General features: G+C 43.0%; 1 protein-coding gene across 1 annotated transcript in view; it reads right to left on the minus strand.

Annotated features, from left to right (window-relative positions):
* nudt6 (nudix (nucleoside diphosphate linked moiety X)-type motif 6) overlaps positions 1-22,588 on the minus strand; it is a 47,081-nt gene that overhangs the window by 21,471 nt on the left and 3,022 nt on the right. The window contains 1 exon segment of the mRNA XM_055647317.1: positions 15,303-15,506. Coding sequence (XP_055503292.1) covers positions 15,303-15,506 — 204 coding nt within the window.

The following is a 22,588-nucleotide window of genomic DNA, read 5'->3' on the forward strand; positions in this document are numbered from 1 at the left end:
AGGAATATCCTGAGGAATTTCTATGTTCCAAAACAGGAAAATCTATAATGCATGATCCAAGAAATGATGAATAAGCCTCCATCCCTTCTTTTATGAAAATTCGACATCTTACTTCTGACAGAAGAGTTTAGGATACAACATGTGGGATGGTCTCAGTGTAAGTAAGTAAGTTTTATTTATATAGCACGTTTTAAGTCAACTCGCATTGACACCAAAGTGCTTTACATAAAATAGATAATAAGTTTCCATACAAACCATAGAAAAAGGTTACAAAAATAAAGAAAATGGACACAACACATTATAGAGTTCAACACAAACGTCCCCCCACAGCAGAATCAAAAAATTCCACTGTGGGGAAAGGTACCAGAATGTTAAGTCCTCTTCCTCTGTGAAACACCCGAGGTCGGGGCTTATTTGTGGCCTTGCAGCCAGTCCGATGATTTTCAGGGCCCTCTTGCCGTGAAGATGGAACTCCGGCATCGGGTGAAACATTCCTCAGCGGCTTGGAAAGTCTGGTGTGGCTGCCTCCTCCCCGGAGACCGGGGCACTCGTAGACCACAGGCTGCGCCGGTTGGAGCTCCGACCCCGGCGAACTCGATCCCAGGCTCCGCGGCGCTCCAAATCCAGCGCCGCCCGCGGCCGGACGCCCGCAGCCACAGCTCCGCGATGTTGGGAGTCGGCTGCCACAGCGCTCCTGAGCTTACCGCACAGCGACCCAATGTCCCTGTTGGTATCCCAGCGCTGCATCGCCGCCGCCGAAGCTGTAGTCCCAGCCGGTCCCGACAGGAAACGCCGCTCCATTCTCGATGGTAGGCCGCGAAGGCGGGGCGAAGAAGCAGCTCGGAGGGATGCTGCCTCTCCGACCAGGTAGGGGACTAAGAAATAAAGTTTCCCCCTTCCCCACCCCCACCCACCACATAAAAGACCTCCAACTAACATTTAACAGGACTTAAAATAAAAAAAATGTGAAGAGACGGACTGCGGGCAAGCTGCCATACACAGACGGCACCCACGCCCGCACATCCGCCATCTTTATGAAGATGATTGCATTTTGGTATTTTAGGGCAACATTAACTTCCCAATTTTTCTCCCCAAATTTAGAACACATTATGATCAGAAACGATATTCTACGATTGGTGAATTTCAATGAGGCATTATTGCTGTAAAATGTAAGTTTAAATGCAAGATATTCTGTATGGGTTCAACATCACTAGATGTTGTAAGGAATCCCTTTATCCCAGCATCAAACATGACATGTTTTGTTCTCATATGTGTACAAATATTTGGAATGCTACCTCTTCAGCTTGCCAAACTTAAACGCATCTACAAGCACATTTCTTTGGATCTGGCTAAATTAAAAAAAAGCTAAGCAAACAAAAGTCAAGCCCACCCAGGAGAAAATAATAAATTCTCTAAATAATGTACCTGGAAATAGTAATTTTGCATTACATTGAATAATGTAAATCCCACGCAGCTTCATAGATCAGCCAAATGTAATACATTTGAATCCTTTTGATTCATAATTTACTCTATAATATACATATGACGTAGGGGACATATTCTAAACTTATTAGTGGATTAAAACATTTCTCTGAACTTTACATGGTGTTTTTTGGAGCCTTCCATCCTTTTCTAAAGTTTGTAGATCAGAAAAAAATAGTTGTAAATAGAATGCATGATAACTGTTTAAAATAAAGTGTAGGTCCATCAAGCACAAGTACAAATATTTGCCTTTATAAATATTTAAATTTTAAGTTTAGTTTAGTTCAGAGATACAGCACAGAAACAGGTCCTTTGGCCCACCAGGTCCGCATCGACCAACGATCCCCGCACATTAACACTATCCTACACGCACTCGGGACAATTTTTACATTTACCAAGCCAATTAACCTACAAATCTGTTCGTCTTTGGAGTGTGGGAGGGAAACGAAGATCTCGGAGAAAACCCACACAGGTCACGGGGAGAACATACAAACTTCGTACAGACAGCACCCGTAGTCGGGATCGAACCCGCTGCATTCACTGTAAGGCAGCAACTCTACCACTGCGCCACCATGCCGTTACTTTCTCCTTTTGTGACATTTACATTTGTTAAACTTTTAGGGTAAAGCAAGTCATTATTTCATAGAAAAAAAAATAACTGTTTAACTTATTAAGATCGATTCAAAATTCTCCTTGCCATTTATATAAAAAAGAACAGGGCAGTTCTCATGAGGAAACAGTACTTTAACTGAAAAGCCAGACCTCTATTTTCTTAAGGCAATGCACTATAACTCATACTTAGATATGCAAAGGTCAACTTTCATAAGAGCTACAAAATATTACTCATTTCCTTTCAGACACAACATTTGGTTTGTTTTTTAAACTTGCAATGAAAGGCGTAATGTATTTTAAATAAATCTGTGTCTTCTTATGACTTCATATATTGTAATCGGTGCAACATGGACTATCACTAAATTCCATGTTGCTGACGTTAGTTTTATGATTAAACACTTAGCTCAGTATTTAAGTCAAATCTTCTATTTTAAGTTGCCAAATTACATAGATTGGGCATTTTACAGACAGATGGAAAGAAAGCAAGTCTGCTGATTGACATAGTTTGGCAAGTAGCCTCAGACAAGTTGAGGCATGTTCTACAGCAATTGTTACATCAATTTGTCCCTGAATAAGATACTTTCCCTTTCTTCTCAGAGGAAATTATTTCCCTGGTAATTTGATTCAAATTAAAATAATTCCTAAAACAATTATCTATGTATATTCAAGTAGTAATGAGATATATGTCAAATGATTACTATGTTAAAATTAAATACATAAAAAGGAAGGATCATGCATCTAATTACAGGGAATTAAAATATTACTATATTTGAACCCAGTTTATTTGTTTCCACATATCTGTCTGGAAAATGCAATAAACACTATGTTAGGGAGGAGTAAATGGGGTAAACGGCAGAGATCATTTAGTGACAAATATCACTTTTATAATAATTTCATTGGTCCCAGTTCCTACTCACTGTGAGAATTTGTGATGTACTGGCTGCATTGTGTTAACAAGTGCTGGGATTAATTTGTTCATTAATTAATTGATTCATCTCATCAGCCTGCACATGATCCATATCCCAACGGATCAAGTGCCTATCTAAATGCCTCTAAAATGCCACAATCGTATATGCCTCCACCAGCAACTCTGGCAGTATGTTCCATCTGTATGAAAGACCTGCTCCGCATATCTCCTTTAAAGTTTACCCCTCTGATTTTAAACATATGCCATCTAGTCTTTGACATTTCCACATTGGGAAAAATGGTCTGAATTATCTATGACTAAACTTAGCTATCTGACCCTATCCATGCCTCTCATAAACTTATATTCTTCTATCAGGTTTTCCCTCAACCTCCGGTGTTCGAGAGAAAACAATCCATGTTTGTCCAACCTCTTCTTGTTTCCAATACCTCCCCAAAATCAGGTAGAGTTCTAGTACGCCTCTACTGCACCTTCTCCAATGCCTCCACTTCCCTTCCTGTAATGGTGTGACCGAAATGCACGCAACATTCCAAATGTAGACAAACCAAAGTCTTCTAAACTGCATCATGACTTCCTGACTCTTATATGCAGTGGCCCGACTAATGAAGGTGAACATACAAAATGTCTTATATACCATCCTATCTACTTGTCTTGCGACTTTCAGGGAGCTATGGACCTGGACCCCAGGATCCTTCTGCACATCAATGCTGTGAAGAGTCTTGCTATCAATTGTATTCCTTTCCCTTCCACACGACCTCCCAAAGTGCAACACCTCATGCTTGCTTGGATTAAACTCCATCTGCAATTTCTCTGCCCATTTCTGTAGTTGTTTTATATCCAACTGTATATTTTGACAGCCATCATCACAGTCCACACCCCCAGCAATCTTTATCTCATCTGCATGCTTACTAACTCACACATTTACATTTAACTCCAAGTTATTTGTGTACATCATGAACAACAGAGGACCTGCTCAGATCCCTACAGAACTTATCAATGCTTTTGTCACTTCCAAGTTGAATTATTTTGACACTCTTCCATGCCATCCTAACTGCAAACCTCTGTCGCACATATCTAATCAACACCAAGTCACTCTAGCCTATCATCTGCCTTTATTGTCCTATTCTAGCTTAATGCTTAAAATTCTTGCATCATATTTATACCTTTTAATGATTTCACTCATTCCTGAGAGAATGGAGCAGCTGGGCTTGTACACTCTGGAGTTTAGAAGGATGAGAGGATATCTCATTGAAACACATAAGATTGTTAAGGGCTTAGACACGCTAGAGGCAGGAAACATGTTCCCGATGTTGGGGGAGTCCAGAACCAGGGGCCACAGTTTAAGAATAAGGAGTAAGCCATTTACAATGTAGACGAGGAAACATTTTATTTTACAGAGTGGTGAGTCTGTGGAATTCTCTGCCTCAGAGGGCGGTGGAGGCAGGTTCTCTGGATGCTTTCAAGAGAGAGCTAGATAGGGCTCTTAAAAATAGTGGAGTCAGGGGATATGGGGAGAAGGCAGGAATGGGGTTCTGATTGGGGATGATCAGCCATGATCACATTGAATGGCCTGCTCCTGGCCTGCTCCTGCACCTATTGTCTATTGTTTATTGTCTATTTAGTGTCTCAACACATTGCACAATATAATGTTAAAAAAGATTTGGAACTGTAATTTTTATATACAGCATTTTCTTACTTGCGAAGACCTAGGTATCTAGTGGAGATAAGGAAATCTGACAGAGGCTATCTCCACTCCATAACAATAATCTTCCTCACCTATTCACACAACTCACTCCAATTCAATAATCTTGCTTCCAAAGCCCATGAGAACCTGGTCTTGACATCGTGATCTTGCTCTCAAGCCATGGCTCATGCTGTAGATCCAATCTCTAGTCCACTCTCCCTTCCCCCTGCCACAAATTGCTACTCATTGTCCCAGCTATTTAGATATGCTTCAATATCACCATGACACAGCCTTGTTCTCCTCTGCAGATCCCTTTCCCTAGCCCTGGCCTACAATTTATTGGACTATGTCTTTCTGTATGTGGTGTGATGACCAATTATTTGCCTCTCCTTTTTAACAAGTTTGTGTTCACAAGATGAATTTTGGTTGTCGGGTGTCTGCAGCCCAATTGTTTGCCTTGGCTTGGCTTTTAAAATCGTTGCAACAGTTGGATGCCTGCCCAAGCATCCATACGGCCCACAATGTCTATACTAGCCCTCTGGAAACCAGTACCTTCAACCTGCAGCACCCATACTAGCGCAACAGAAATCCCCCCCCCACTGGCGAGCAGTATTGGAATTGGTGGAGAGGTGGAATATTGCGTTGGTGACCAGCCCTCCTGTGTGATGCTGGGACCCAACGGGTCACACTTACTTAGTCTAGTATTATATACACATCAGCACGACAAATGCTTAAAAAAATATTTCAATAATAATTTCGCTCTAAGATCTGGTAAACTTCTAAATATGGTAATGAAGGCCAAGTTGCTGAACATAGAGTTGTAGAGGACAGAAACAGGCCCATCGACCCAACTTGCCCACATGGACAAAGATGCCCCATATACAACAGTCCCATCTGCCTGTGTTTGGCCCATATCACTCTAAACCTTTCCCATTCACCGGGTGGCACCAACAATGGCTGCCTCGCCAACTGTCTGTCTGTCCTGTCTGTCCTGTCTTCTGTTTTTGTTATTTTAAGTACGTGTTAAAGAGTATGTTTTAGTGTTCCTTGGTTTGTTTTATGTGGGGGTGAAACTTTTTTCCAATCTCTTACCTCGACAGAGATGCACATTTTTTCCGTATTGTATCTCTGTCCCCACTGCGGCCTAACATCGTGGAATGGCGCGGCCTTTCCTGGAGACCAACCCGGCGCTTCAACCACGGGCGTGGCGTGGACTTGCCATTGTGCAGCTTGTGATCCCTTTGCCAGGGATCGAATGTGGAGAGCTCCAACCACGGGCCTGTGGACTTTAACATCGTGGAGCCCGCGGCCCCCGGTTAGAGACCAATTCGGGAGCTCCAAGCCGCAGAGAGTTTCAACCGCCCCGACGAGAGTTTCGATCACCCCGATGCGAGGGCTTCGGATTGCCGGCTGCGGTAGCTTTGATGGCCCCGACTGCGGATGGTTCGACAGCCCCGACCGCGGGAGAATAAAGAGGGAGAAGATTGAACTTTATTACCTTCCATTACAGTGAGGAATGTGGGGAACCAATGTGGTGGATGTTTATGTTAACTTTATTTAATGTGGCTGTGTGTCTTGTTGCTTTTCACTTAGTACGGCTGTATGCTAGCTCAAATTTCACTGCACATTAATTGGTACACGTGACAATAAACTGAACCTTGAACCTTGAAACCTATCCATGTACCTGTCCAAGTATCTTTTAAATGCTGTTGTTCTATCTGCTTCAACTACCTCATCTGGCAGATCGTTCCATACACCCACCACCCTATGAATGCAAAATTTGCTTCTCGGGTTCATATTAAATCATGCCTCTCTTACCGTAAACATATATCCTCTTGTTTTTGATTCTCCTACTCTGTGCATTCACCTCCATAAGATCACCAACCTCCTGCACACCAAATAATAAAGTCCTAGCTTGCACACTTCTCCCTGGATCTCATGCGATCTAACCTTCCAGAGCAGCCTACCATGTGGAAGCTGGCTGAAGTCCATATAAACATTGTCTATGGCCTGCACTCATTAACCTTTTTGGTTACCACTTCAAAAAACTCAAATACGTAAGACACGATTTCCAATATACAAAACCATGCTGACTATCCCTATTTAGCCCGTCTATCCAAATGCATATCTTATCCCTCAGAATTCTCTCCAGTAAAGTACCACAGATGTTAGGCTCACTGATCTATAGTTCCCATGCTTTTCCTTGCAGCTCTTCTTAAATAGAAGCACAACATTAGCCACCCTCCAGTCCTCTGACACATGACCCGTGTCTCACGATGAACCATAAATCTCAGCCAGGACCCCCGCTCCCAGCTTCCCACAGAGTCCTTGGGTATATCTGATCAGATCCAGGAGATCTACCTAACTTCATATGCCCTCGGACATCCAGTACCTCCTCAAACATAATATGGACTGTCTTCAAGACATCTCCATGACTATCTCAAATTCCCTAGCCTTCATAGTTTTCTCCACGTTAAAAGCAGAGGTGAAATTATCATTGTGGACCATGCCCATCATCTGTGGTTCTACACATAGATGATCGCTTTGGTTTCTGATGAGCCCTATTCTCTCTCAATGAATACACTTGATCCCAGCTCCCGATTCCTGGCCCATACCTCCATCTTTTTCATGACCAGAGGCTCCATTTCTTCGTCCAAGCTTCGTTACTCCTAGCTGCCTTGCCCTTCACTCCAACAGGGACATGCATGCCTTCACAATAGACAATAGGTGCAGGAGTAGGCCATTCGGCCCTTCGAGCCAGCACCACCATTCAATGTGATCATGGCTGATCATCCACAATCAGTACCATCACTCTTTTAGAAGCATCTCACTTTCTGGATGTCCTTTTGCCCTCAATCATCCTACTCCAATCAACTTGAGCAAGTTCCTGTCTAATACCATCAAAGTTTGCCTTGCCCCTGCTCAGAACTTTAATTTATGGGTCCGCCCTGTCCTTATCCATAACTATTTTAAAGGTAATAGAACTGTGGTTGCTGGTCCTAAAAGGTTAGCTCGCCATCACTTCAGTCACTTGCCTTTCCCAATTTCCTAAAAGTAGTTCAAGCTTTGCCATCTTCCTTGTTGAGCTCTCAGCACATTGCCTAAGGAAACTTTCCTGAACATATTTGACAAATTCCACTCTCTCTACGCCCCTTCCACTGTGGCAGTCCAAGACTATATTTTGAGAGTTAAAATCCCCCATGATAACAACCATTTTAGTCTTGCAGCTGACTGCAATCTCCTGGCTTATTTGTCTTCTAATTCCCATTGACTATTTGGGGGTCTGTAGTACACTCCCAACAAGGCGATCATCCCTTTTTTATTTCACAACTCCACCCAAACAGCCTCACTGGACGTAATGTAATCTTGGATTATTGACATGATATTCTTTTTTTTTTAATTTATTAGAAGTAGTGTACATTACAGTGATATAAGCCAAAAATAACATAATACATTTCCTGTACCACTTCATATTTTAAACTTTAAAAAAGAAGAAAAGGAAAGAGAATTAGATAGGATAGTGAGTGCATGAAAGAGTGATCAAGAGAGACCCTTAGAAACGTAAAACCCGAAAAAGAGGTAAGGAGAAAGGCAAAGAAAAAGAAAGCGAGAAAAAAAAAACTGAAGATATAAAAGTAAAAAAAAGAAAAAAAGAGAGATAAAAGGGATGTACCTACTTTGTATTTTTACTCCCCCCTCACCAGGTCCTGAAACAATTTATTTTCAAAGTTATGTTACACCCTGTATACTGACATGATATTCTCCTTCATCTGTAAACCAACTCCCCTTCCTCGTTTACCCCCCATCTATGTCTCATCTGTAGAAACTGTACCCTGGAACATTATGCTGCCCATCCAGTCTCTCCTTTAGCTCGGTTTCTGTTGTGGCTTGAACGTCTCAGCCAATGTACCTATCCAAGCCCCAAATTAATCTGCCTTATCTGTTATATCACTCTGATATAAATGCAACTTAAACCAGAGTCCTATCTCATTTGCTGTGTACTCCTGCCTGTCCTGTGTACTGAACTTGCTTTTATTGCCTTTTGTACCGACTTCCAGCTTCTCACTTGCCTTGGTCCTGCATTGGATCCCACCCCCCTGCTGATGTAGATTAAAGGGCCTGTCCCACTGTACGAAGTAATTCAAGAGTTCTCCCAAGTTTCCCCTGATTCGAACTTGGAGAATTACGGTAATAGCCGTTCGTAGGTACTCGGGGCTTTCGTGGACATTTTTCACAGTGCTGAAAAAACTTCCAGAGTTTCTGCGTTTCCCGATTACCTGGCGTTAGCATTGCGAGCCGCTACGAGACATCCACGAGCTCCGACGTAGCCGCTACGTACATTCTACGTACTTACCACAAGTTTGATTTTTTTTAAACTCGGGAGATCTCTTGAATTGCCTCGTACAGTGGGACAGGCCCTTAAGTCCGAATAACACTCACAAACCTATCCACCAGAGGATTGATTCCCCTCCAGTTCAGCTGTAACACATCCCTCTTCCACAGGTCACCTCTGCCCCAGAGAGAGCCCAGCAGTCCAAAAATCTGAATCCCTGCCCCCTCGATCAACTCCTCAGACACACATTCAACTGTCCTATCTTCCTGTTCTTATCTTCACTAGCACATGGCACGGGGTGAAACCCAGATCCACAACCCTGGAGGTCCTGGTTTTTACTATCTAAATGGAGTCAAGTTGGGAAAAGGGGAAGTACAACGGGATCTGGAGGTCCTTGTACATCAGTCTATGAAAGTAAGCATGCAGGTACAGCAGACAGTGAAGAAAGCGAATGGCATGTTGGCCTTTATAACAAGAGGAATTAAATATAGGAGCAAAGAGGCCCTTCTGCAGTTGTACAAAGCCCTAGTGAGACCACACCTGGAGTATTGAGCATTTTGGTTCCCTAATTTGAGGAAGGACATTATTGCTATTGAGGGAGTGCAGCGTAAGTTTACAAGGTTAATTCCGGGGAAGCGGGACTGTCATATGCTGAGAGAATGGAGCAGCTGGGCTTGTACACTCTGGAGTTTAGAAGGATGAGAGAGGATCTCACTGAAACATATAAGATTGTTAAGGGCTTGGACACACTAAAGGCAGGAAACATGTTCCCGATGTTGGGGGAGTCCAGAACCAGGGGCCACAGTTTAAGAATTAGGAGTAAGCCATTTAGAACGGAGACGAGGAAACACTTTTTCTCACAGAAAGTGGTGAGTCTCAGAATTCTCTGCCTCAGAGGCCGGTTCTCTGCCTCAGAGGTGGAGGTCGGTTCTCTGGATGCTTTCAAGAGAGAGCTAGATAGGGCTCTTAAAAATAGCGGAGTCAGGGTATATGGGGAGAAGGCAGGAACGGGGTACTGATTGGGGATGATCAGTCATGATCACATTGAATGGTGGTGCTGGCTCGAAGGGCCAAATGGCCAACTCCTGCATCTATTGTCTATTGTCTAATAACTTTTTGCCTATCTCCCTCCATTCACTCTGCAGGACCTCATCCCTTTTCCTACGTATGTCATTTGTGCCAATGTGCTCAACAACGTCTGGCTGCTCGGCCTCCCCCCTTGAGAACGTTCAGTAGCCACTCCTGAACCATGACTCACCATCCTGGAGGCAACACACCATCCTGGATTCTCGCTTGCTGCCACAACAAATCTCCTCTCTGTCCCCTTAACTAACAAATCTCTTATCACTATAGTTCTGCCAGGTTTCACCCTTTCTTACTAAAAAGGAGACAGATTTTTTTGATACATTATAGTATATGGAGATCAAATGGGAATATGACATTGAGAAAGATCAACCGTTGCAATCATACCGATTGGCAGAGTAGGCCTGAGAGGTTGACTAGCCTCCTCGTGCTCTATGCCTCTGTCTAGAAGCTAACAACCTGAATTTCTCAATGAGTCTTCTCTGTTATAACAGGCGTTTAGGGTAACCTTGAATTATGTCTTTGTCCATATTTATTCTAATAATGATAGAACCAATTATAATAAAATCTCAATTTCAATCCTGCAAGTAGATCCTTAGTAGCAATTATGGGCATTCACGCATTTTTCAATCGCTAAACATTCTATTCCACATATTTTCTAGTTGACGGCGACAGAATAATTTTGCACATTCTGAGGTCAGACCTCAGCCTGTTTATAGAAGGAAGAATAAATAAGGAAAAATATTCATTAATCACCTCTCTTCTTGCGTACAGTCATGCCTGTAGCAGCTTTAAAAATCATTTTTAGAGATACAGCGCGGAACAGGCCCTTCGGCCCATCAGGTTCGCACCGACCAGCGACCTCGCACATCAACACTATCCTACACACACTAAGGACAATTTACACATACACCAAGCCAATTAACCTACATACCTGGACGTCTTTAGAGCTTTGGAGGAAGCCGAAGATCTCGGAGAAAACCCACGCGGTCACGGGGAGAACGTACAAACTCCGTAGAGACAGCGAACCCGGGTCTCTGGCGCTGCAAACGCTGTAAGGCAGCAATTCTACCGCTGCGCCACCATGGTCGCCTCAGCTAAATGTCAGAGTCAAGTCATATTAGCCATGAAAGGGTTCATAAGAAAACTTGTGAGCTTTTGTTCTTCACCTGTTAAAAGATGCAAAAACAATATGTGTGGGAAGGAACCGCAGATGCTGGTTTAAACCGAAGATAGACACAAAAAGCTGGAGGAACTCAGCGGGTCAGATAGCATCTCTGGAGAAAAGAAATAGGTGACGTTTCGGGTCGAGATCCTTCTTTATACAAAAACAATATAATCCATTGTAGTTTGTATACCCATATCAGATTGTAGTTAGCTATTATTTTTCCATTTGTGGAGGAAATGTGTACTTTAATCCCCATTTCCTGCAAATGAAATAATTCTCTTCAGATAATTCATTGCTTTCCTGAATTGTGTACGTCAAAGGGCATGAAGAAAGCAGCATGCTGATTCATCTTACGATTTCCTCCCACTACTAATCTCCTGGCTGTTTTTTGGAGCAGCAGATGAGACTGAAAATTCAAATGAAGGGGTTGGATAAGGTAGCAAATTATTGAATGATCCAACAATCAGAACATTTAGCATTCTCACAGTTAGAATAGAATAGAATGCCTTTTATTGTCATTCAAACTGATAAGGTTCGAACGAAATTTCATTCCTGCAGTCATGACTTTACAAAAAAAAACCAAGACTCACAATTAACACAATTTACATAAACATCCATCAGAGTGAATCTCCAACACCTCCTCACTGTGATGGAAGGTAAAAGTCTTATCTCTTTCCTGCTCTTTGTTCTTCTCCCGCGGTCCAGCAATCCAACTGCAGCGTCGAGGCAACTGGGGCTCACAATGTTGAAGCCCCCTGGCGGGCAATGGTAAGTCCCGTGGCCGTTTAAGCCATGGCAGGCGATGTTAGGCCCCGCTCCGAGTCATTTAAACCCCGCGATTCCGAAGGGAGAAGTTGCCGTTGTGGGAGCTCCGAAAAGCGGTTTCCCACCAGGGACCTGCGAGTTTATGATGTTCCTGTCCACCGGGCCTGCGGCCGGAGCCTCCAAAGCTCCAAAGTCGGGTCGCAGCCGTGCGCCACTACAGCTCTCCATGCTCCAAAGTCTGCCAGCTCCGCGATGGCGAGTCCGCAGGCTCCGCGACTGGAGCCCTCCGATTGATTCCGGTCGCCGGCTCCACGATGCTAGGCCCAACGACACCGGAGACCCGACAGGGAAAAAGTCTGGTCCCCATACAGGGAAGAGATTAAACGGTTTCCCCCACCCCCCATCCCAACCCCCCACATATACACAGCTAAAAAAAATAAATAAAAATTAAAACCAAAAACATAAATCTAACGGGACAAATTTAAAAAAAGACAGGCGGACTGCAGTCATGTCGCTGCCGTTAGGTGCCGCCACATGAACAGTTAGTTGATAACATGTATTTATTTACAGATAGGCTTTGAATTTTCCATTATTACTGATTCAATCTTAATCTCCTGCGGTATCTGTGTAGAGTTTGTGTGACCACATGAGTTTCCACATTCCACATTCCTAAAGATGGGCAAGTTGGTCGGTTAATTGCCCACTGTAAATTGCCCCGAGTGCAGGCAACTGCTTGAATCTGCAGGGAGTTGATAGAATGAGGGGAAAATAAAATGTGTTAGTGAAAATGGGTGATTTTGGGTTAGCATGAGCTTGATGGAATGAAGGACCAGTTTCTGTGCTATACAACACTATTACTTTATAGACACTAGGAAAAAATGAACCAAAATGCATTTTTGTATGTTATATTTAATAACAAAAGTGGCTAATTTTACCAAATACCAATAAATATTTGTGAAAACAAAATTGAAAAATTAAATTGCCTGTTCATAAAGCCATCCTGTGTATTTTGTGGTTAAACAGTATAACTATTATCTTCCCATCATGCCAGAACGTTAGAAAAACATGTTCAAACATGTTCTAGCCAAACATCGGAACAGTGGAAATGCCGCAAATGCTGCCACCTGCTGTCAGATTAAAAATACACAGCTTCAGAAAAAAATAGCCATTTTCTTATGAACTATAACATTGTACAGGAACAGAAGTAGATATTCAGCTCGGTAAGTCTATTCCAGCTCCTGCTGGAGCAAATCTGAAATGCACACCAACTTCCCAATTCCTGTGCCTGCCTCCCTGATCTCCTTCTGAGTTAATGCAATAGCAACTAATCCAACATGTAAAAGTTAACATTATGGTACCTGAGCAATATGTGACCAGCATTCCCTGCGATGATACACTGAACAAGCATGAAAAAGTCCACATTTGAAAATAGAATAAATTAACTTCTCCATTCCCATCGGCTTATACTCGCTAGAATTTAGGAGATTAGGGGGGATCTTATAGAAACTTACTAAATTCTTAAGGGGTTGGACAGGCTAGATGCAGGAAGATTGTTCCCGATGTTGGGGAAGTCCAGGACAAGGGGTCACAGCCTAAGGATAAGGGGGAAATCCTTTAAGACCGAGATGAGAAAAACATTTTTCACACAGAGAGTGGTGAATCTCTGGAACTCTCTGACACAGAGTAGTTGAGGCCAGTTCATTGGCTATATTTAAGAGGGAGTTAGATGTGGCCCTTGTGGCTAAAGGGATAGGGGGTATGGAGAGAAGGCAGGTACGCGATACTGAGTTGGATGATCAGCCATGATCATATTGAATGGCGGTGCAGGCTCGAAGGGCCGAATGGCCTACTCCTGCACCTATTTTCTATGTTTCTATGTATCTATGTATTACATGTAACAGAAGGTGCATCAGACTTCAAGGATGTGGTACATCATAGGACTGAGGTAAGCTTAATACCGTAAAGTTACCCCATTGACAGACACAAAAGGCTGGAGTAACTCAGCGAGCAAGTTAGCATCTCTGGAGAAAAGGAATAGGTGACGTTTCGGCTCGAGACCCTTCTACAGACCGTTACCTCGTTGACATATATTGCATTACAGCCTTCAACACATTCTGAATTTATGATCCAGAATTTTGTTGTTGCAATATTTTTATTGTCCTCATTAACCATTTTTGTAAAGGCTCATTTTTTCCCTTAAGTACCCTCATCCAACCCTGTGTCCTTGGAGAGAAAAGGTATAAATGGCCATGAGGGATAGCCATGTGAACCCTTGTCATGAAGTTAAGTCAAGTTTTCTTCTGCATGCTGCCTGCAAAATGTTGCTTCTATCTGGTCATCTGAATCCATAATTTCCTTGATGTGAGGACAGAGAACAGTCCAAATCAAGAAAGGCATAGGAGTTTAGCACGCATACAGAAAAGAGCCATCCACTGGGGTGAACTCTGGAATTAAAGAATTAAGTATAAAGATTAGACTTTAAGAATGTGGAATGTTAAATCTTGTTTAATCTAAAAATGTTGTTTAAGGAAGATGATGGAGTTTACAATACAAAAAAGTTAACTGGATAGAGAAGATAAATCTGAAACATAGTTCATAAGTTCTAAGTGCGGAATTAGGCCATTTGGCCCATCAAGTCTGATCCACCATTCAATAGTGGCTGATCTATCCTTTCTTCACAACCCCATTCTCCTGCCTTCTCCCTATAAAATCAGACACCTTTACCAATCAATTCTAATTCCATTTCTGAATCAATTTCAATTTAAACTGTAGAAATAGGACAAGAAGGGTCAATTCATGCAAAATGAATGTATATTTTAAAATGTTTTTTAGAAAGAACTGCAGATGCTGGAAAAATCGAAGGTAGACATAAAGCTGGAGAAACTCAGCGGGTGAGGCAGCATCTATGGAGTGAAACTGAAGAAGGGTCTCGACCCGAAACGTCACCCATTCCTTCGCTCCCTAGTTGCAGCCTCACCCGCTGAGTTTCTCCAGCTTTTTGTATATTTTAAAATGATCTCAGAAGGCACTTGCTCAGAATAATTAACGTATGGATTTACATGGAGAAGTGGAGTAAAAGTCCTAGAATTATTTATGACATTTTCTACGGCAGATCTGTAGGTTCCCTCTGGGTGTGTGAGTTTCTCAGGTTCCTCTCTTACAGTTTCCTTGAACATTGACATTTCCTAAATAAGCAAAATATAAAGTAAAGTCATACTGAACCACTCAGAAGGACAAAGTATTTACTCACCAGCCACTCCTACTTGATGTGTTGCATAAGAAGGAAGTCTACTTTCCCCCATGGCCAGCCAGAGTGCCAACACAGAATGGTCATTCTCTGCATGGTGAAAGGTGAAACCTTGACGAGCTGCAGCAGGTATAAAACGACTCTGGAGAATAGGAACATGTAGCCACACTGCCACCCTGCCTTCTGCTTTCCAACCTACAATAGCATCTGCAAATAAAATAAAATGTGTTCTATTCCATTGAATGACATGTATCAAGGCACAATACACAATGGCTCTGACGAAGGATCTCGACCTGAAATGTCACCCATTCCTCCTCTCCAGAGATGCTGCCTGTCCCTCTGAGTTACTCCAGCATTTTGTGTCTATCTTCAGTTTAAACCAGCATCTGCAGTTCTTTCCTATACATAATGGCTGTATTCTGCTAATTGGTCAGTGACACAAATAATAGATTTGTTTCCCATGATAGATGCTGTCGGACCTGCTAAGTATTTCTCCAACTTTCTGTTTTTAGCCCAGATTTCCATAATTTTTTATATTTTGTTGTTACGTTATTGGATTAAATTCCAGAGGCACAAAGTAGTGTTCCATAGATCCATGGAGTTTAAACCCTACTAAAGCAGCTAAAAACTTACATTTAGTAAATAAATTACATTTACTAAATACATCTAGAATAATATGCTAGTATCAGAACCGGTGACCATAAAAGTATTGGATTCGTACAAAAGCCCATCTGCCTGGGAGAAGGGAATGTGCGATCTTCCTTACCCCATCTCCAGACCCTTTGCAATATGATTGACTCTGAACTGCTTCTCACTTCAAGGACAATAAAAACATCATCCTTGTCAATAATTCCCATATCCCATTGGAAGATTTTTTTAAAAATGCAGACATTTTCCTTCGACTGTCCTATCCATTATAATGTTATAACACATCAAAAGTTGGGAAGCAACAGGTAGAACACTGCTCCAAATTGACTCCTTAAACAGTGCTAAAGATTTTCTATAATAAGAACTTTCTGTATATAAGAAAGCATCGTAAGAGTATTTCCCATTCTGAGGCATGTTGCATAACTGATGCTAAATGTTAAAGCTAATTCAGGGTTTCAACTGAAAAGTTCACATTTTTAATCAGGTTTTGCCTTAAAGCGATGAAATCTATCTGTGCTGATATTTCAGGTGTTTTAGTTAGATATGGCAATGCATTTTTCTGACCGATGACTGGCTTTTGGAAGAAACCTCAACTAAGAACTGAGATGGATCAATGACTCGGTACTTTTTCTGAAGACAGTTGATGGTTACTTGCCAACAAACCCCATTACCTCCATCAACTCCCCAAGAACATAGAACAGTCTAGCAGAAGAACTGCTCCTTTGGCCCAAATGATCCCATGACAATTCTTATCTGCCTGCACATCATCCATTCCCTTCTTTCCCTGCATATCCATATACCTACCCAAGACTCTTAAATGCCACTATCGTATCTGCCAAAACCACCATCCCCAGCAGCACGTTCCAGCCACTCACTACTCTCTGTGCAAAATGGCTTGTCTCACACATCTCTTTTAAAATTTGCACCGCACACCTTAAAGGGCCTGTCCCACTTACGTGTCCTTGGCATGCAAATTACGCGACCTCGTGGTCGCGTTGAGGCGCATGGGCATCGTATAGCCAAGCGGGGCCAGTCCCACTGAGAAGCACGGATGGGTATGTAGTTGTGCGCGACATCGCGCATGGCTCCGAAATTTTTGTAGCAAATGAAATCTTCGCGCGCCAACGGCCTGTCGCGGAACTGACGGCCAAAGTGGGACAGGCCCAAGACCCTGGATGTCTCACCTCCAACAGCAGCAGAAGCAGGCAAACCATCGCCGAACTTGGCCTGGGGCTCACGGCCTTTGCGGTCCGGATCTGCCCCCACTTCTACTCCCAGAGCGGGGCCAAGAAAATTGAAGATAGACACAAAATGCAGGAGTAACTCAGCAGGACCGGCAGCATCTCTGGAGAGAAGCAATGGATGATGTTTCAGGTCAAGACCCTTCTTTTCAGACTGAAGAAGAGTCTCGACACGAAATACCACCCATTGCTTCTCTCCAGAGATGCTGCCGGTCCCGCTGAGTTACTCCAGCTTTGTGTCCATCTTCAAGTCAAGTCAAGTCAAGTTTATTTGTCACATACACATACGAGATGTGCAGTGAAATGAAAGTGGAAATGAAATGAAATGAAAATGAAAATTACGTCACGCGCTCCAGACGGCTGTGCGTACGCATTAAATCGCGCGCGACCTTCGCGGGACCGTCGCGGCTCAACGCGATCGCGAAGTCGCGTCATTTGCATGCCAAGGACACGCAAGTGGGACAGGCCCTTAAAGCTATGCCCTCGAGTATTTGATATTTTTCATCCTCGGATGTGGGAAATCCTGAAACTTGCACCATTATACATGCAGGTAGATAAAGTTAATTGGATAAATTAATTGGACTACATCAAAACATTCAGGATGAGATAAACAAAAGCTCCAGATTAGCCATATTACCACAACACTGGCCAGTTCTCTGAAACATGATCATATTTTTCAATCGATAAATGGGCTGTTTGTGTATCTAGGAAAGTTGGGTGTACATTACCAAGGGAGGACCTATAATTCTATTTGTGTTTTTTTTTGGTATTTTTATGGCTTTATTGTTCAATACTTTTAGTAATTTCTCAGTTTGATTAACATTTAATTTCATTTAATCATTTTTACTACAATAGCAGGTGAATCTCTGGTACAGGTGCACAACCTTTTATCCGGTGTTCCAGAAACCGAAAAGCTCCGAAAACCGGCCATTTTTTCCAGATGTCGTCTGCGCACCAAAGCTCGCGTTTGGCGCCAAACCTGACCCAAAACGACCCACGGTCAACCCAGGTCTGTACTACTGTAGCGGCTGCCTCCTCCCTGGAGACCGGGAGACGCTTAAACATCTGTAAATCATTGCTTAAATGTTAGTCAGTTAGTTTGGAGGGCTTTTATGTGAAGGGGGGGTGGTGAAGGGGTAAACTTTAATTCTTAGTCCCCTACCTGGTCGGAGAGGCGGGGAGCGGTCAATGCCTTACCGGGTCGCCGTGCAGTAAGCTCCGCAGCGCTGTGGCCGGTGGGGCAGCGGGCGGCGCCGGTTGTAGCTCCGCCCCCGGCAACTCTACCCCTGGCTGCGAGGCGCTCCAAATCCAGCGCGGCCCGCGGCCGGACGTCCCAGCTCCGCGAATGTCGGGAGTCGGCCGCGTCGCAGCGCTGGGATACCAGCGCGGAGCGGGCAATGCCTTACCGGGTCACCGTGCGGCAAGCTCCGGAGCGCTGTGGCCGCCGACACACAACATCGCGGAGCGTCGCTGGATTTGGAGCCGCGCAGCCAGGGGTAAAGTTGCCGGGGTCGGAGCTCCAACCGGCGCCGCCCGCGGCCGGACGGAGCCCCCAGCTCCGCGGCTCCAAATCCAGCGACGCTCCGCGAATGTTGGAAGAAGGCGGCCACAGCGCTCCGGAGCTTGCCACACGGCGAGCTGGTAAGGCATTGCTCGCTCCCCGCTGGTATCCCAGTGCTGCGACGCCGCCGACTCCCGACAAATGGGGCTTGTATATAACCCTGTAATTAAAGTTTTCTGTAGCGAGTAGTTCATTTTGGGCTCTTTATATCCCGCAATATTTTTCTGGGCACTTGAGGGCACAAATCCAGCGCAATGTGAACGTTCTAAACCAGCGCGTTCACAGGAACCCACTAGAAAGCCGATTTAAATTGACTTTAATTTACAGCAAATGAACACTAAATTCCTTCCATTTGGCCTATAAATTGATGTAAATGAGATTTAAAAATCATGTTTTATTGTGAATTATTTGTGAATATTATTTGGACACTTGGGCAAATGTTAATCATTTATTAAGAAATGGATAGATGTTTAGATCTAGTTATTGAAGTTTGAAATTAGCTACAATTGGGTAACTAACTAATTATATGCTTTAATTTCAGGTCATCCAAGTAAGATTATTTTATATTTGTTTCAGAATGCTTCAATCTATGATAACTGAAAATTTCATTCAGTTCTCTTAATTTTTAAGAAGGTTATGGGCTTTTGACTGTCCGCGATCACAGCTTTTTTGTTATGTCCATAGAAAATCAATAGGGAACAAGATGCTAATTTCCGAGTATGAAAATGGCCATCACTTTTTTATTACTTGTGATATGAAAGTGAATTAGGTGTCAAATTAAACTTATTGTTATGCTTTATCTGATGGGATAAATTGCAGACTTGATTTTTTAAATCTCAAAATTTTGTAACATTGCTATGACTTGGATGATCAGCCATGATCATATTGAATGGCGGTGCAGGCTCGAAGGGCCGAATGGCCTACTCCTGCACCTATTTTCTATGTTTCTAATATGCAAATTACATGGCCAATACACTCACTACTGCTTTTCCAAAGCAACCTGGAAAATAACATCTCTGGTCAACGTGGATAGGCGACGCTACACGTCTGAAGAAGGGTCGTGACCCAAAACAAGTCCCCTACCCATGTTCTCCACAGCCAGAGGTGTTTGTAATTGCTCAGGTGTGTTTAAATGCCTCCTTAATGCAGGTATAAGAGAGCTCTCAGCACCTAGTCTTTCCTCCAGTCTTTCCGTCACCTTTGGAAACTATTATTACTGTTTATCAACATGAGGACCAAAGTTGTGCCATTGAAAGTCAAAGCCATTATGAGACTGAGAAACAAGAATGAAACTGTTAGAGACATCAGCCAAACCTTAAGCTTACCAAAATCATCTGTTTGGAACATCATTATGAAGAAAGAGAGCACTGATGAGCTTACTAATCGCAAAGGGACTGGCAGGCCAAGGAAGAGCTCCACAGCTGATGACAGAAGAAATCTCTCTATAATAAAGAAAAATCCCCAAACACCTGTTCGGCTGATCAGAAACACTCTTCAGGAATCAGGTGTGGATTTGTCAGTGACCACTGTCTGCAGAAGACTTCATGAACAGAAATACAGAGGCTACACTGCAAGATGCAAACCACTGGTTAGCTGCAAAAATAGGATGGCCAGGTTACAGTTTGCCAAGAAGTACTTAAAATAGCAACCACAGTTCTGGAAAAAGGTCTTGTGGACATATGAGACAAAGATTAACATATCAAAGTGTTGGCAAGAGCAAAGTATGGAGGAGAGAAGGAACTGCCCAAGATCCAAAGCATACCACCTCATCTGTCAAACACGGTAGTGGGGGTGTTATTGCCTGGGCATGTATGGCTGCTGAAGATACTGGCTCACTTTTCTTCATTGATGATACAACTGCTGTTGGTAGTAGCAAAATGAATTCTGAACTAGACACATCCTATCCGCCCAAGTTCAAATGCCTCAAAACTCATTGGCCGGCGGTTCATTCTACAGCAAGACAATGATCCCAAACATACTTCTAAAGCAACAAAGGAGTTTTTCAAAACTATAAATGGTCAATTATTAAGTGGCCAAGTCAATCAACTGATCTGAACCCAATTAAGTATGCCTTTTACATGCTGAAGTGAAAAATGAAGGGGACTAGCCCCCAAAACAAGCATAAGCTAAACATGGCTGCAATACAGGCCTGGCAGAGCATCACCAGAGAAGACACCCAGCAACTGGTGATGTCCATGAATCGCAGACTTCAAGCAGTCATTGCATGCAAAGGATATGCAACAAAATAATAAACATGACTACTTTCATTTACATGACGTTGCTGTGTCCCACACATTATGGTGCCCTGAAATGGGAGCACTATGTATAAACAAAGCTGTAATTTCTACATGGTGAAACCAAAATGTATAAAAATGGCCTTTATTAAAATCTGACAATGTGCACTTTAAACACATGTGATTTTTTATATTACAAATCTCAAATTGTGGAGTACAGAGGCAAACAAATAAACGATGGGTCTTTGTCCCAAACATTATGGAGGGCACTGTATATGCTTGATTTTGATGTAAATGTTGATGGGTTGGTCAGTAAGTTTACAAACAACACAAAAATTGGCAGAGTTGTGGACAATATGGAAGGCTGTCCATGGACACAGCAGGATAGAGAGATCAATTACAGATATGGGTAACTGTGTGTGCTCCTGACATCCCATCTACCTCTTTGGAGACCTTTTAACTTTGTTTAATTGATTTTATTGGACATTATCTTGCACTAAAGGTTGTACCTTTTATCCTTTATCTGTACACTGTGGACAACTTGATTGTAATAATGTATAGTCTTTTCTTTGGTGAATAGCACGCAACAAAAGCTTTTTTCTGTACCTCAGTACACGCGACAATAATGCACTAAACTAACTACACAGGGTAAACAGTCAGAACCATTTTTTCCTAGGATGGAAATGTCAAAGACTATAGGGCATAGCAAAGGGGGATGTTTAAAGGAGGTAGACAAAAGTGCTGGAGAAACTCAGTGGGTGCAGCAGCATCTATGGAGCGAAGGAAATAGGCAACGTTTCAGGCCGAAACTCTTCTTCAGAACGTTTAAAGGAGATGTGCAGGGCAACCTTTTTGTGCAGAGAATTACATCCCCGTTTATGCAATCTAGCCGTCTTGAAATAAATGCTAGCATTACATTTCAAAGGTCTTTTATTGTCACCTGTACCAATTAAAGTACAGTGGTATGCGAATTACCATACAGCCATTCTGAAAAAAAGCAATGACACACAATTGCATAAAAGTTAACATAAACATCCACCACAGCAGATTCCCAAACATTCGTCACTGTGATGGAAGGCAATAAAGTCCAATCTCCTTCCTCTTTATTCTCCTGTCAGGGAGATCAAAGCTCCCACAGCCGGCGGTCGAAACACCCGCGTTGGGGCGATCAAAGCTCCTGCGGATTGGAGCTCCCTAAGTCGGTCGGTAACCTTCCTTACTACCTATTCGACTTGCAAATTAACTTTTTGGAAATCCTGCACCAGCATTCCCAAGTACCTTTGCAACTCTGATTTCTTGATTCTCTCCCCATTTAGAAAATAAGTCTATGCATGACTTCACATTTTGCTACACTATATTCCATCTGCCACCTCTCTGCCCACTCTCCCAACCTATCCAAGTCCTTCTGCAGAGTCCCTGCTTTTTCTACCTGTATAGGGCTCTGGTGAGACAACATCTGGAGTATTGTGTACAGTTTTGGTCTCCTAATTTGAGGAAGGACATCCTTGTGATTGAGGCAGTGCAGCGTAGGTTCACGAGATTGATCCCTGGGATGGCGGGACTGTCATATGAGGAAAGATTGAAAAGACTAGGCTTGTATTCACT

Source organism: Leucoraja erinacea, chromosome 1 (assembly GCF_028641065.1).
Source record: "Leucoraja erinacea ecotype New England chromosome 1, Leri_hhj_1, whole genome shotgun sequence".
Lineage (NCBI taxonomy): Eukaryota > Metazoa > Chordata > Chondrichthyes > Rajiformes > Rajidae > Leucoraja > Leucoraja erinaceus.